This window comes from Tenrec ecaudatus, chromosome 2 (genome assembly GCF_050624435.1).
Source record: "Tenrec ecaudatus isolate mTenEca1 chromosome 2, mTenEca1.hap1, whole genome shotgun sequence".
In the NCBI taxonomy this organism is placed as follows: Eukaryota; Metazoa; Chordata; class Mammalia; order Afrosoricida; family Tenrecidae; genus Tenrec; species Tenrec ecaudatus.
Window position 1 is genome coordinate 140,125,323 of NC_134531.1, and position 15,656 is coordinate 140,140,978.

Genomic DNA, 15,656 nt, shown 5'->3' on the forward strand with positions numbered 1-15,656 from the left:
GAAGAATGGCTAATAAGAGAAAGGAACTTGGGTTTCCGTGAGCGGATGATAAAACGGCTACCTAAAATTGAGTACAAATATATAATGGGAGAGGTTTGTTGCACATACAAATACGTGTGTTCTGCTCAGTCATGAAGATGGATAAAAGTCCTGATCATGCTGCATGGATAAACCTTGAACACTTGATACTAGTTGATGTAAGTCAATCACAAAAGGAAATACCCTATCATCTCATTTCTGTGGCTTCGCCAGAATGGGCAGATGTGTAGAGATCCAAGTCTGCCAAGAGTGGGACATCTCCATGAGGGTTTTCAGTAAACCGCAAACGTTTGTTTATATTGATGGGAAATTTGGCAACAATTATGGGTGATAGTTGTAAAACATATTTATTGTAATTGGTATGATATTGAGTAATTTTAAATGGTGAATTAGCAAGTGTTTTAAAAATGTGTTAGGGAAAATTGCTGTTCTGTGGATAAAAATGAAGTAAAATTGTGTATCTTGGACTATAAACAAAAAGAAATCCCAGATGGATTAAGACTTAACTAAATGGCAAAACTGCAACTTTTAGGAACTCTTATTGAAGAATGTCCTGTTCACTTCTGGGGATCTCTCTGGAAGGATGTCTAGTCTCACAGAAGCGCAGTCTGTACCATGGGTGAGAGGGGGAAGGGAAGTTTTTAACTTAGAGCCTTTTAAGTATATGTTAATAGTGCGAGAATGTTTTGGAAATGGGTAGCTTGAATGGTCATATTAATTGAAGATTATAATCAGTATTAATGAAGTATATATGTAGCAATTAGCAATTATTGAGGTCTATGTTAAATGTATTTTCACAGTGGTAACTTAAAAAAACAGACTATACAGGTCTGTTTACAGATTGATTACATTAAAAATGAAGAAATTCTATATAAGATAACATAAGTATGATGAAAATACAAGGTTACTGAGATTTTAAGCTGTATATAAGTCATGTAGAATATTAAGCTTTTGGTATATAATGTTTTACCTCTTTAAAACTTTGTAATTTGTTTTATTGTATTTTTAGCTGTTTAATGCTGGGTGAGTTTCCATGTTAATGTTTGCCATTGGAGTTATTAGGATTAAAATTTACTTTGCTTTATTTTTTAAGGTTATTTATCAATGGAATGTAGAAATGTATTCTACTTTTGGAAGTTTATTCCCTAAAAATGTGAAATACAAGTCTGTGAAAGTGTTTTTTTTTTAAAGTGTTTTAAAGTAAATAATCAGGGTGGGGGAAAGAGCTGATTGCCAAGGGCGCACGTAGAAAGTACGTTTGGAAAATAATGATGCTAACATATGTACAGATATGCTTGATTCAATTGATAGATGGATTGGTATAAGAGCTGTAAGAGCCCCCCAAAAAATGATCTTAAAAAAACAAACAAAACCCAAAGTAAATAAATAAAATAGTCTCCTTCCTTTTCTTTACTTTGGTAGATCCAGGTCCAAAGAAAAAGCAGAGAGTGGAGAAAGCTCTAAAGAGAAGAAGAAAGACAAGGATGACAAGGAGGAGGAAAAAGAAAAGGATGCCGGTGTATGTTTATGATCTTACAAGTAATCTTACACGGAGTTTGTTTCTAGAGTGAAACTTGTTTTTTATTAATGTAATTGTAATTTTCAGTCACTGGAAACAGAGATATAAGTAAACAAAAATAAAACAGCAGTTATCCAGGAGAAAACCTCTCAGGAAGCTTACATATATACACATGTTAGCAATTTGTATTTATGAAGTATCATACCCATATGTACTGTTCTATACCTTTCTTTTAGTTTATTTTTAAATTTGGAGTACTTTACCAATATAGAAGCTCTGAAGAGTAATAAGTAGTATTTGTATCATCCAACTTAAGTTATAGAATGCCTGTTTTGTTATATTTTGTAAGCCTGTCTTTATGCATACTTAGATACAACTCATCATTCTATGTGAGAGTTTCAAAAGTTTGTGGTCTATCCATTAGCTTTTAATTCATATTTCTAAGAGCGTTTTGAAGCCCCTAATTGTGTTCTGTTGAAATAGCGATCGCCTGTGTTGGATACTTAGGTTGTTTTCAACCTGCAATTATAAAAAGTGTGTGGACAGCCTCTAAAAATCTGGGTCATGACTCGGCACCGCTGTGGTGGTGGTGGTATGCCTCCCAGTGGATTCCAACGCACAGCAGCTGTGTAGACAAGCAGAACTGCTCCTTTAATCTTATTGTTCTCAATCTCTTTAGGAACAGACAGCCTCATCTTTCTCTTTCAAAGAGCCAGATGGGTTCAAACCTCTGACCTTGTGGTTCGCAGTTCAGTTTGTAGCTTACTGTACCATCACCATGGCTCCCCTAGGGCTTCTGTCGTGGAGAGAAAATTGTGAGCAATGAATGACTGACAGTAGATCCAGGCACTGAACATTCTGATGGATTGCCTTCCATCGTTGCCTTCCAACAAAATTGTACACGTGTAGACTTAAGATTTTAAAAATAGGGGAATGTGTGCTTCCCCTCAGCCTTTTCACCATGACATTCCAAATTTTAATTTTTTCCCCCAATTTTAATTTTTTTAATCATTTTATTGGCGGCTCATACAATTCTTATCACAATCCATACATCCATCCATTGTGTCAAGAACATATGTACATTTGTGGCCATCATTCTCAACACATTTGCCTTCTACTTGAGCCCTTAATATCTGCTGCTCATTTCCCTCCTCCCTCCTTGCTCCCCCCTCCAAGTTTTAATTTAACAAGTCTATTTAAAGGTAAAGAGTAACTTATTTTGAGTTGCATTTTTTAAAATATGTGAATAAAAATATGAACACAAAAATTTATAAAATGAATTTTCTTTTTAAAAACAATAATTTTCTTAAATTTATTGACAACAGTTTTCTTTGAACTGCCAAAAAATATATAGAAAATTCAGAAACAAAAGCCCTCAAACTCGGTACCATTGCGTTGATTCTGACTCAGTGGTGACCCTAGAAGATAGGGTTGAGCTGCTGCGGGTTTCTGTGGCTGTAATCTTTATGGGAGTGAGCACCTCATCTTTCACCTGTGGAGTGGGTGATGTGTTTCAACTGCCAAGTGTGCAGCCGGTAGCCCCGTGTATAACCCATGGTGCCAGCAGCGCTCCTTTGTAGCTGCCTATTTGTACCATTTTAAAGTGGTAGGTTTTTTTTAAAAAAATTATTTACTTTTAATAATGCTTTTTAAAAAGGACCCATCTTGCTGAGCAGAGTAGCTAAGCATATAAACTAAGTGTGGGACTTCTTACATGACTGGTTTCTGATCAAGTTTCTTTTATTGAATGACTAGATGGGGATCTCTTATATAGGCCATAAGATGAGGGACAAAGCTATTTAACATATTAATATGTATGTGGTAAGGATAAAGTAAATAATAAGAACAGATAAAAATACAAATAATGGGAAAGAAAGAAGAGACCACCCTCAATATTTAAAAAGCCAGGGAAGAAATTTTTGTCATGGAAAACGGACTGGCAAGACAGTCTTGCATCTAGAACAAATTCAGGTTGGGTCAATAGAGAGATCAGTTGACCCAGTATCATGTTCGACAGATTAAATGATTTCTGTCTGATAGTAAGGCTCTTCAGGACCCTTGCCTGTGGCTAGTGGGGGTGGTCTATCAGCAGCTTCATTAAATACATTTTAAACTTACAGACATAGTACAATAGATACGTCCTTGATAGAACATTTGGAAAGTAATACACATTTCTCTCTGGTCCCAGATTCCCAAAACACTGCTGCCATGACATTTTTGGAATTTTTCCTTTATGTACGTGATTGTGGCTTGCTTCCACCTCTTAAAAAAATGCTTGATAAAGTCTTTAGAAGGAGGGCTATTTAAAAAAAAACGTTCTATTTGTAGAAATGTTATACCAAAGAAGGCTACAAAGAACAAAACTTTATAATTATGTTGTAAATTGTAAAATGAATTTCTTTTAAAAGTCATTTTATTAAGGGCTTATACAACTCTTACCACAATCCATACATACATCAGTTGTGTCAAGCACATTTGTACATTCATTGCCCTCATCATTCTCAATACATTTGCTCTCCACCCAAGCCCCTGGCATCAGATCCTCATTTCTCTCCTCCCTCATGAACCCTTGATAAAATTATATTTGTCATATCTTGCCCTGTCCTACGTCTCCCTTCACCCACTTTTCTGTTGTCCGTCCCCCAGGGAGGAGATTCTTGTAATCGGTTCCCCCTTTTCACCCCACCCTCCCACCACCCTCCCATGTAAAATGAATTTTGCAGCTTTCATTTACATGTTAATTTATAATAAAAAATTACAAAACAAAGAACATTTACTTTCTTTGGAGACTGCCTTGGAGAATTAGAGAAGATTTAAAATTGCGATTAGGGAAATTTTCTTATTAATTCATTGTTTCTATTTTGAGGAAGGAATTAATGTATGCATATTTCTTCTAAATAAAAGAATTTATTTTTAGTGTTTGAAATGGTTCATCTAAGTTGGAGATGTTTCTTATTGTTTAGCATTGATTTTGTTTTGAAAACATATTCATGGTTATATTTACCAAAAGATCTGTAATCATCTAAATATGGTCTACATTTAGGATATGTGGAGGGTTTAAAAAATTTTATAGAAAATTTGAACTAAAGATCATGTAATTTTTAAACTCCTTGTATATCCACAAATGGACATGTACAAACATTCTTTTTAAAATCTTTAAAGAATAATCTGGAGTAGCCATTTGAATGTCACCTGGCGTTCTCGTCTTCATTTTGTTGGGTCTGTTTCTCTTTTTTCAAAACAAGAACTTTGACCAGAATAAGCTGGAAGAAGAAATGAGAAAGCGAAAAGAGCGTGTAGAAAAATGGCGAGAGGAACAACGTAAAAAAGCCATGGAAAATATAGGAGAGTTGAAAAAGGAAATTGAAGAGATGAAGCAAGGGAAAAAGTGGAGCTTGGAGGATGATGACGGTACCTTTGTTTGCTGACCTGTCTCATAGAATTACAGTGACTCGCTCACACGATGTTTATGTTAACATTCAAATTGTAGCATAATGTTCTGTAAGAACTGCTGTTTTTATCTTACCAGTAGGAAGTTGGGTCTGGTCAGTAAGTAGCTGATATTTTCATTGCTAATGCAAATGCTAGCAATGAGGACAGATGTAGGGTACACTTTCAAGTCCCTGGGGAAAAAAAGACAGTGCTTTTTTTAATTTTGAGAGTGATTATGGAAACTTACAGAAAAATGGGATTTTGCTGTTTCCTGGGAAAGCATGATAGAATGGTTTAAGTAAATGAATGGATTCTGTCTGGGATCCTAATGTCTCCGTCATTTAAAAAATATTAAATTGTCTTGACTTAGTGATATACTATTTCTATTGGTGAATGAAAGAAAAATAACTGAAGGAAAGGAAATAAAATTAACAAAATTTTATTTTATAGTTTTGTTTCTAACAGTGTAACTAAAATCTAATACATACAGGGCTTTGGTTTTGGGATCATAATCTTCCTCTTCTTGTTTCCATTAAATAATTTATCATTTATTTTCTAAATTTATTCAATCTTAGTCTCCATTTCCCCCCAAAGCAATACGAACTGGATGTAGACGCTTCTAATTCAAAGTGTGTGAACTGTGGCGTGGTGAAGTGGACAGCAGATCCTGATGCTTGGGCAGGAGAACAAAGGCTCCACTGCTGGCTTGTGATCTGAGCGTAGAATCTTTGTATTTGAAACACATGTACAACGAATTTGCCCTGTGACATTTTAGATGATGAAGACGACCCCGCGGAGGCTGAAAAGGAGGGAAATGAAGTGGAAGACGAGGAGCTAGATCCATTAGATGCGTACATGGAAGAAGTGAAAGAGGAAGTCAAAAAGTTTAACATGAGAAGTGTGAAAGGTGGTGGGGGAAATGAAAAGGTAAGGAGTTGTCTCTTTAAGACAAGAGAAACAGGTGAATTTTAGTTTTAAATGTTTTGTTTCTAAAACGAGTCTCTCAGTACCTTTGTTGAGTATTTTTACGTAGAGGTTGCCTTCAGACCCCCAGCACACCCGGTGTGCCCCGTGACCCCACTCTGTTTTTCTTCCTTTTTTTTTTAAAGGTTTTTTTAATCGTTTTATTAGGCCCACTCTATTTTTCATAGCATTTATTACCTTTGTAAATTAACTGTTTATTTCTTGTTTCTTTCCATGTAAATTATAAAGTAGAGCAGTGATATTTATGCTTCTGATTTCTAATTACATTTTAAAGTGAAATTAGACGCAACAAAATAGACTGTGCTTGAATGGTTTCTACATGTACAATTCAGTGACATTGATTACATTCTTCAAGTTCTGCCACTTTTCTCAACCCTTTCTAAACTTGGGGCTTCAGAAAGTTCATGGAAAAATAGAATTGAAAGATACTAAAGTTTTTCCATGAACTTTTGAAGCTACTTGTATTTCACTGTTGTTAACACAAACTTTCTGCCTCCCTAAGGTTTTCATAGATCCCAGGGGTTCTCAACCTTCCTCACGCCACAGCCCCGTAACACAGTTCCTCGGGTTGTGGTGGCCCCCAACCATAAAATTATTTTCGTTGCTATTTCATAACTGTAATTTTGCTACTGTTATGAATCATAATGTAAATATCTGATATGCAGGATGTATTTTCATTGTTACAAATTGAACAATTAAAGCATAGTGATTAATCACAAAAACAATAGAATACATTGTGAAATGTTTATTTCTAATTACAAATGCATGAAATTTTGTCTGGAAGCATCGTGTAGCGTGGGTAACAGTCTTCACCCTGTATGTGGGCATATCTGCATGTGGGTGGACCCGCCACAGGTTGAGAACCGCTGATCTATCCGTTAGGTTGTTGTTGTCAATTTTATTGTTCGCTAAATCTTAGTGTATTGCTTAATGCAGACATTATTGTTTAATTGGACTAAATCTTCTTTGGGTTACGTCACTTGTTTGTGGGGTTATCGTAAGACCTTAGAACTGTGGTTGGGTTGGTAAATAACTGAACATACCATTTAATAGTATTTTTTAAATATGTACTCATATCTGTAATGGCTTTGTGATAAACTATGTATAAGTTAATGTGTTATAAAACATAAAGCAATTCTATGTTACATTAAAAATTTATATAAACTAATAAAGAACAGAGCTTTTTATTAAGATGTCTCTAAAACTGAAGTTAATTTATTTTCCCCATGGGTTGTAATAGTTATCCTTATGCTTGATGAAGTGTTTTATATTTCTTTGATTTTAGAAGTCTGGACCAACTGTCACAAAAGTTGTCACAGTCGTGACTACCAAGAAAGCGGTCGTAGATGCCGATAAGAAGAAAGGGGAGCTCATGGAGAATGACCAGGACGCCATGGAGGTGATTCCTTATGCACTTTGACTCTGTGTCACTCTCTGAGACATGCTTACGAGAAAGCAATATCAGTTTAGTAACAAACTCCTAGAAGGAAGAATCTCTATCCTCAATCGAATTGCAGTTGAACTGTCAAGTCAATAGGACATTCTCGGCGGCTGCCGCTGCATGACTTTGGAGGCGGCCCCCGGAGAGCGGTGGCAGCCTTAATAAAAAACAAAATAAAACGTTCTCTGGCCTCTTGCTATGTGTCCACTGAGAGGGTTTCCTCTCTTGGGAATGCCTCAGGCACATAAGAGAAATGGAATAAATGAAATGATAATCAATTAAGTTTCTTCCTCTTAACATGTGTTGTAAAGATAGAACAGCAATATATTATTGTACACAAAGTTTATTAAGGTCACCTCTAAGAATTTCTGTACTACGTTAGCTTTATATTGGGATTGTAACTTTTTTTAGGCTCTCTTTTTTTTAATTATTATTAGATACTTTTATTGGGGGCTCTTACATCCCCTATCACAATCCATACACTCATCCAGTGTGTCAAGCACATTAGCACATAGGCTGCCATCACCATTTTCAAAGCATTCTCTTCCCACTTGAGCCCCTGATATCAGCTCCCCATTTCTTCCCCTTCCCTCCCCCATATGCCCTCCCTCATGAACCCTTAATAAGTTACAGATTATTATTTTCATGGGATTATAAATAACTTGTAAAAAAAGCTAAAAAGAAATTAAAGAGGAAAATCCTTCCTACACTGATCTATTTTCACAAAAAGTGACAGACAGTGGAGGTTTCAAAGTGACAATGAGGTTTGCCTTTGATGGCGTAGCCCTGAGAGTAACCTGTGGGGCAGTGCTGAAGTCTTCAGGGAACTAACTACCATTGGCCTGTGGGGAAAGATGTGGCAGTCCGCTTTTGTAAGGATGTGTCTAGCCTTGATCAAGGGTTCATGAGGGAGGGGGGAGCGGGGAGGGAGGGGAAAAAAATGAGCTGATGCCAGGGGTTTAGGTGGAGAGCAAATGTTTTGAGAATGATGAGGGCAATGAATGTACAAATGTGCTTTACACACTTGATGTATATATGAATTGTAATAAGATTTGTATGAACCCCTAATAAAAAATAATTAAAAAAAAGAAATTGAAAAAAAAAGAAAGGACTTAATGGAAACTATTTAGAGAAAAGGTAAGAGCTGTAATGTCTGGGAGAGAGGAGTATTTTAAAAGCTCGAACTACTGCTTGCTATAAAGGAAAAAGGATAATGCACTAATTCTTAACTTTCTTTTAAACTTTAGTATTCTTCAGAGGAAGAAGAAGTTGATCTTCAGACAGCCCTTACAGGCTATCAGACAAAACAGAGGAAGCTTCTAGAACCCGTTGATCATGGAAAAATTGAATATGAACCATTTAGAAAAAACTTCTATGTTGAAGTTCCAGAACTAGCAAAAATGTCTCAAGAGGGTAAGTGTCATTTAATTTATTTGTTATAATGGGAGCCGGGGAGGTTCGTGTCCTTCACCCTGGGAGCGGGCGTGGTAGTGCTGGAGGTGGAATGTATCTGGGCCTCCATATGGTAGGATGAGTGAGAGGAGTGGCCTGGTTTACCAGCTAAGGGAGAGGGAGCTAGACAATGGAAACCTATTGAATGGGAATCAGGATGTTACCAGAAACACTAAATTTAAAAAATGAACTTCGTTTGGCTCGTGTAGTTGCAGCTTCAGGATTGGAAGTTGGCAAATAAAGAGATTTCTGCCAACGTTTTTCTTATGGGATTTGAGAGTTACACAGTATAAATTTGTATAAGGGTAGTGTGAGTGAGTCTGGGGAAAAATAGTTATATTGCTTGTCATTTACTCTTTTACTGTTGCTGCAATTTAAGACAAAACAAAACCCAGATTATTCAAATTGAAATATTTCTGTTTGTCCTTAGTCGGTGGCAAGAGCAATTACTTTCATTGTCTTCTAAGTTCTTCCAGGAGCGCTCCTGTAGCATTATCTCATAGCATTAAAAGCAGAGTTAACGAGTCTTAATCTCACCACGCCTAATTGAACAGTACAAGGCACCCACAAAAGAACAATGTCAGTTTTTCATCTGGATTTTGTTTTGTAGAAGTGAATGTATTTCGATTGGAAATGGAGGGCATTACAGTCAAGGGGAAAGGCTGCCCCAAACCAATTAAATCTTGGGTCCAGTGTGGAATTTCCATGAAGATCTTAAATTCCCTCAAAAAGTGAGTGAGTCCGTGGTGTCATATTTTTCAGTGTCTTGCTATTTAACACCGCCCTTTGTTATACATCTTTCCTTGTTGCCTTTTCACACTGAGATGTTCATCAACTTCATTGCATACCACCGAGTTTACTGTTTAGGGGTGTACAGTTCATTGTTTTTTAGTATACTTGCAGGGTTGTGAAACTGTTCCCTAGTTTTAGAAAATTTTCATTATCCCTGAAGAAATCATGTGAGGGCCACATTTGACCTCTGGCTCCCAGGCTCAATTGCCACAGGGCAGAGGTCAGACACACCCCCATCTTCTGTCTCTATGAAGCCTTTTCTGAGCCTCCCTGCCCAACAGCACACTCTACTTTTCAGCTGGATTGGATAGTTCATTGCAGGGGTCACGCTGCTCACAATGATCATGATTCCAGGTTTCTTAGGAAGTTAGGTATAGTTCAGCTGAGAATGCGCAGATGCACTTGTACAGTCAAGACTGACCTCACGCTTCTTTCAGCCACTTGACTTGGCCCCTGTCCTTGTCAGACAACAAATCTCTCTTAAGATTGCCAACAGAGACCGCCCAAAGGCTGTCAGTTCTAGTACCCCCAATTAAACACCTGAAAACACCCCACTTTGCAATGAAAAACATCCCTCACCACAACTAGAAGAGCCATGTTAAATAGTTCACTGCATTGCAATCTCCAAAAGAAATCCATTACCCATCAGTTTTTTGCCCTTCTCCACCTTAGGCAACCTCAGATCTACATTCTACTTCTATAGGTTTGTCTATTCTGAACATTTCTTGTAAATGAATTCATGCAGCATGTGACCTGTTTTGATGTGCTTATAATTAACTTAAATTTTTGCGGGGGGATAATATTTTTATTGACATATCTTACCCATTCTTTTTTTTTAATCGTTTTATTAGAGGCTCATACAGCTCTTACCACAATCCATACATACATCAATTATGTAAGGCACATTTGTGCTTTCATTGCCCTCATCATTCTCAAAACATTTGCTCTCCACTTAAGCCCCTGGCATCAGGTCCTCATTTCTCCCTTCTCCCTCCCTCCCTCCCTCCCTCCCTCATTAACCCTTGATAATTTATAAATTATTTTGTCATATCTTGCCCTGTCTGATGTCTCCCTTCACCCACTTTTCTGTTGTCCGTCCCCCAGGGAGGGGGTCACATGTAGATCTTTTTAATCGGTTCCCCCTTTCCAACCCACCGTCCCTCTACGTTCCCAATATCGCCACTCACACCACTGGTTCTGACAGGATCATCCGTCCTGGATTCCCTGTGTTTCTGATTCCTATCTGTACCAGTGTACATCCTCTGGTCTAGCCAAACTGGCAAGGTAGAATTGGATCATGATAGTGAGGGGAGGGGGGAAAGGAAGCATTTAAGAACTAGAGGAAGGTTATATTTTTCATCATTGCTACGTCGCATCCTGTCTGGCTCGTCTCCTCCCTGAGACTCCTCTGCAAGGGGATCTCCAGTGGCCTACAAATGGGCTTTGGGTCTCCACTCCACACTCTCCCCCCTCATTCACTATGGGAAGATTTTTTTGTTCTGATGATGTCTGATACCTGATCCTTTCGACACCTCGTGATCGCACAGGCTGGTGTGCTTCTTCCATATGAGCTTTGTTGCTTCTCAGCTAGATGGCTGCTTGTTTAACTTCAAGCCTTTAATACTTCAGATGCTGTATCTTTTGATAGCCGGGCACCATCAGCTTTCTTCGCCACATTTGCTTATGCACTCATTTGTCTTCAGAGATTGTATAATGGAGGTGAGCACACAATGATATGATTTTTTGTTCTTTAATGCCTGATAACTGATCCCTTCGACACCTCGTGATCGCACAGGCTGGTGTGCTTCTTCCATGTGGGCTTTGTTGCTTCTGAGCTAGATGGCTATTTACCTTCAAGCCTTTAAGACCCCAGACGCTATATCTTTTGCTAGCCGGGCACCATCAGCTTACTTCACCACATTTGCTTATTCACCCGCTTTGTCTTTAGCGGTTGTGGCAGGAAGGTGAGCATCATACAGTGCCAATTTAATAGAAGAAAGTATTCTTGCATTGAGGGAGTTCTTGAGTGGAAGCCCAATGTCCTTCTGCTACACCCATTCTTAATATTGTAAAAGTTCTTCCATTTGAACATGTACGAGTACTTTCTTTGTCTCTTTTTTATTGCTTGTTCTTATGGCCGCCTGAGAGTCATTTGATTCTTGTTCTTCTTAAGGCACGGCTATGAAAAGCCCACACCAATCCAGACCCAAGCAATCCCTGCCATAATGTCTGGACGAGACTTGATTGGCATCGCCAAGACAGGAAGTGGGAAGACCATTGCTTTTCTGTTGCCCATGTTCAGACACATCATGGATCAGAGGTCGCTGGAAGAAGGAGAGGGACCAATAGGTAAAATTCCTTTCATTTGCATTATTCTTCTCCAGATAACAGTGTTACTCTCAGTTAACCAGACAGACCTGGTACTTTCTATTATACTTGTATATGACAATAAAGATATCTTTATGTACATTTCCTTGATCAATTTGGCACTTTGGGGCTGATTTCCCCTTACCAGCAGGTGGAGTGAGAATCTTCAGTGCTCTGGAATGACATCTCAGAAGTACAAAACAGCCTCTCCTGGCACAGCTCAGTTTTTAAACTGTGACTCGGCAGGTAGACTCCTCATGCATCTATCCGTTTATTTTTGTTGAGGTTTGTTCCCAGCTCGGTATCAGTGAACGCAACATTGAAGATAGTAGGGAAGAGTATACAGGAACTTCAAAGAATTTACAGAAGAATGGAATCCAAAGATAATGGAATTTTCTGTAAACTTTGATGCTTCCTCATGTTTTCCCCCCTTTGCGGGGGCCATAAAATGTTAAAATGTTAGCATCTCATTCAGGATTAGCCTTCAGATTCAACTTTGATCCCTTTTGGCAGATGTTTCTTCTACGTCTTGGAGAGGTTTTCAGTTGTCCTTGGGAAACAGGGCACAGTGTCTTTCTCCCGTACGGACCCCTCAGAGCTAGCTTGTTTTTGGCATAGTGGTATGGCTTCTGCTGCCCAGTGAGTCACTTTAATTTCTTTGCTCTGCAATTTGTATTTTATCCAACGCACAAGTATTTTTGTGGGGGTTGACTGGCCCTCATTTGTCTTCCTGAAGCATGTTCTTGTCACTCTAGTTTCTGAAAATGATCCTTCAGGGGAATCACTGCTGAAAACGGAATTTTCAGAAATGCAAAAGGCAAATTAAAATGAAAGCTAGACTAAGAGGTCTGCACTTCATTGAAGACCTTACATTTTATTGCACTATTTAAAAAGTGTAGCCTGGAAAGAATGTTGGTGGTTAGCTTGTGACGTATGTGTCTTTCCAGCTGTCATCATGACTCCAACTCGAGAACTGGCTCTGCAGATCACTAAAGAATGTAAGAAGTTCTCGAAGACCTTGGGGCTGAGAGTCGTCTGTGTTTATGGAGGAACAGGGATCAGTGAGCAGGTAGCCAAAGTGACATTCAGTTCTGTTTTCTTAAATTGATTTTCCATTTCAGTGTGCTGTGGAGTAGCCGTTGATTCTAAAATGTTAAGGCATATGAAGTATGAAAATAATAGTATGAATTAAGCTAACGCTGTATTTTAGAATTTTGTAGCCATTTTTATATTAGTACTCTCTTGGTCCATTCCATCTCCCCACTCTTCTCTGGCCCGAGGAGTAATTTCCCCATTTTACCCATAAGGAAATATTTAGAAAAATAAGTTGTCCAAGTTACCGGGTCAGCATGTGCTGGAGTTTACCCGAGAGCTAACATTTTGTGTCTAGTCTGTGCTGACATCTGTAAAGGGTGGTGATGAGTTGAGTGTGCATTAGTCACACCTGCATCTTCATCCTTAAATAATTTTAAAAGCAAGAATTATTTATGCAAAACTTGACTCTCTTTAGTTCAGCATTTCTCCAGGTGTCTTCTAAAGAACAGCACACGTAGACTGCTTTGCTTTAGTTGTTGGAAGGAGCGGGGCTGAGGGTTGCCTGAGTGATGCAAGTCGCTCATGTGCTCAGTTGCTAACTTAAAGGGTTGGAGCTTCTAAGTCCCCCAGAGGCCTCTTGGAAGGAAGATCTGGTGATCAACTTGTGAAAAATCAATCACTAGCAAGTCCTGTGGATGTCACTGCACATGCAGCAACAGTTGAATTAACATGTGTTTTAGTGCATATGAAACAAGCAAAACTAGAACTGTTGCTTGCAGTTGTGCACTGACACAGTTACCCAGAGTTGGAATTGCTTTGACAGCAACTGATAAGTTGGCTTTCGGATAAACTTAAATGGGGTTGGGGGTTTGGTGTTCCCTTCCTCACCTTCCATGTGGCAAATGTGGGTTGCTTCCTAGACGGTACATCTTGTAATCACCCCAAATCTAAATAGAAAGATGGAGCACTGATCTGAATGCTACCAAACCTGAACCTGCTCCTGTCCAGGTCCTTCTGACTTACTGTGACTCTGTAGGACAGATTAGAGCTTCATAAGGAACCATGACGTTCTCCTGCAGAGCAACTGGAGGGCTTGAACCGCTGACCTCCCTGTTGCCAGCTTAGCACCTAACCAATGGCACCACCAGGGCCTCTTCATCTAAAGAGCCTTATCCATGAAACATGGGCATATTCCTGGATAATCTCACATTCCTTCTTCCTTCAAAATCTAAACAACAATAATATATTTAAATAAACTATTCAAGTCTTAGATTATACAAAGTTGTCACAGGTTTTATTCTTTTTAGGCCCCTACTTATTCCTAAGCTAATGTGTATTGTGATCCAGAAGACAGGGATCAATTTAGTCAGACTTTTATCAACTTCACCACAAGACCCTTTCTTAGGATGAGTGTAATAACAGATTTCAGGAATGTTCGTTTTTTTATCCCAACTGTTACTCTTAAGGCACTTGAACTTCGTTCATTTTCTAAGTTTATCTGCATCTGTAATGTGTTACCACAATCGATAGTAATACATTTTACCAAATTAAATTAGAGAAATTGATTTCATGATTCACTTGATGATGACCAAACTTTAATTTGGTTAACTTGGTACCTTCATGTTTATTACATTTATATGGAAATGAAACAAAAGTTTCATAGAATCTACTCTAATATTTTCTTTTGAACTGCATTTTAAAATTTTGGTTGTGAGCTACTACATTAATTTCTTGATTCACTAACAGTAGTTTTTAATTTGGAAAACATTGCATCACTTTATTTACCCCTCTCATGTTTTTCTCTTGATTTTGTGGAATAGTGGCAATTGAAGATTGGTGAAAGTGCCTAGTTTCCATTCATTCAACATTCAGGGCAGACTTTAAGCACTTTAGTGAGAGTGCAGTGTTCTAAGGAATTAACCATGGTGCCTCGGACTCTTCAAACCAGGTCTCAGATGGAGGCTTTTTAGCTCGTGTTATTTTTTTTTAAAGCATTAGTAGTAAATAGACTATAAAATTTCATCTTTTTTTATTAGATTGCTGAGCTGAAAAGAGGTGCTGAAATTATTGTTTGCACACCTGGTCGAATGATTGACATGTTAGCAGCTAACAGTGGTAAGTCAGTGTTTTCTTTTCTCTCAGTTTTGAATTCTGTACATTTTTAGTAAAGCAGGTATAAGAAACCACCAAAAGGTGTCTACATTTCTTCTTAAAGCTGTAATATCTTAAAGTTTGTATTGTAATAAGTTTATGATTGTATGTGTTCATAAGATTTTTGGAATTTCATTTTAAATGTTTTTACAGGACTAGCTCCCCTTCTGGGCACCTGTGCTGATTCTTCATCCATGTGGGGTCTACCTTTGCTTATAAAAGGGTGGGGGCTATTCTGTGTTACAGAACCTATAATTACTCCCCCCAGAGGAAGTAGCATTTTCTTACAATACTGTATAAATTAAAATATTGCAGCTTCAAGAAATTTTATCTTTTGTAAGTATTGCATGTTTTAGCTCAACTGTTGTGCACTGTTAAATTATTTATTTCTTGTCAAAACTGTTACTAAACTGTTGGCATTATTTAACTTCTGTGGAGAAAGGC

At 38.0% G+C, this 15,656-nt stretch overlaps 1 protein-coding gene across 2 annotated transcripts in view; it reads left to right on the top strand.

The window, feature by feature from the left end:
• DDX46 (DEAD-box helicase 46) overlaps positions 1–15,656 on the top strand; it is a 65,642-nt gene that overhangs the window by 11,013 nt on the left and 38,973 nt on the right. For both annotated transcript variants that reach the window (XM_075541571.1, XM_075541572.1), the window contains exons 4-12: positions 1,462–1,558; positions 4,804–4,969; positions 5,766–5,917; positions 7,260–7,373; positions 8,663–8,828; positions 9,478–9,598; positions 11,833–12,008; positions 12,974–13,095; positions 15,098–15,176. In XM_075541571.1, the coding sequence (XP_075397686.1) occupies positions 1,462–1,558; positions 4,804–4,969; positions 5,766–5,917; positions 7,260–7,373; positions 8,663–8,828; positions 9,478–9,598; positions 11,833–12,008; positions 12,974–13,095; positions 15,098–15,176 (1,193 nt within the window). The remainder of the gene's footprint in view (positions 1–1,461; positions 1,559–4,803; positions 4,970–5,765; positions 5,918–7,259; positions 7,374–8,662; positions 8,829–9,477; positions 9,599–11,832; positions 12,009–12,973; positions 13,096–15,097; positions 15,177–15,656) is intronic.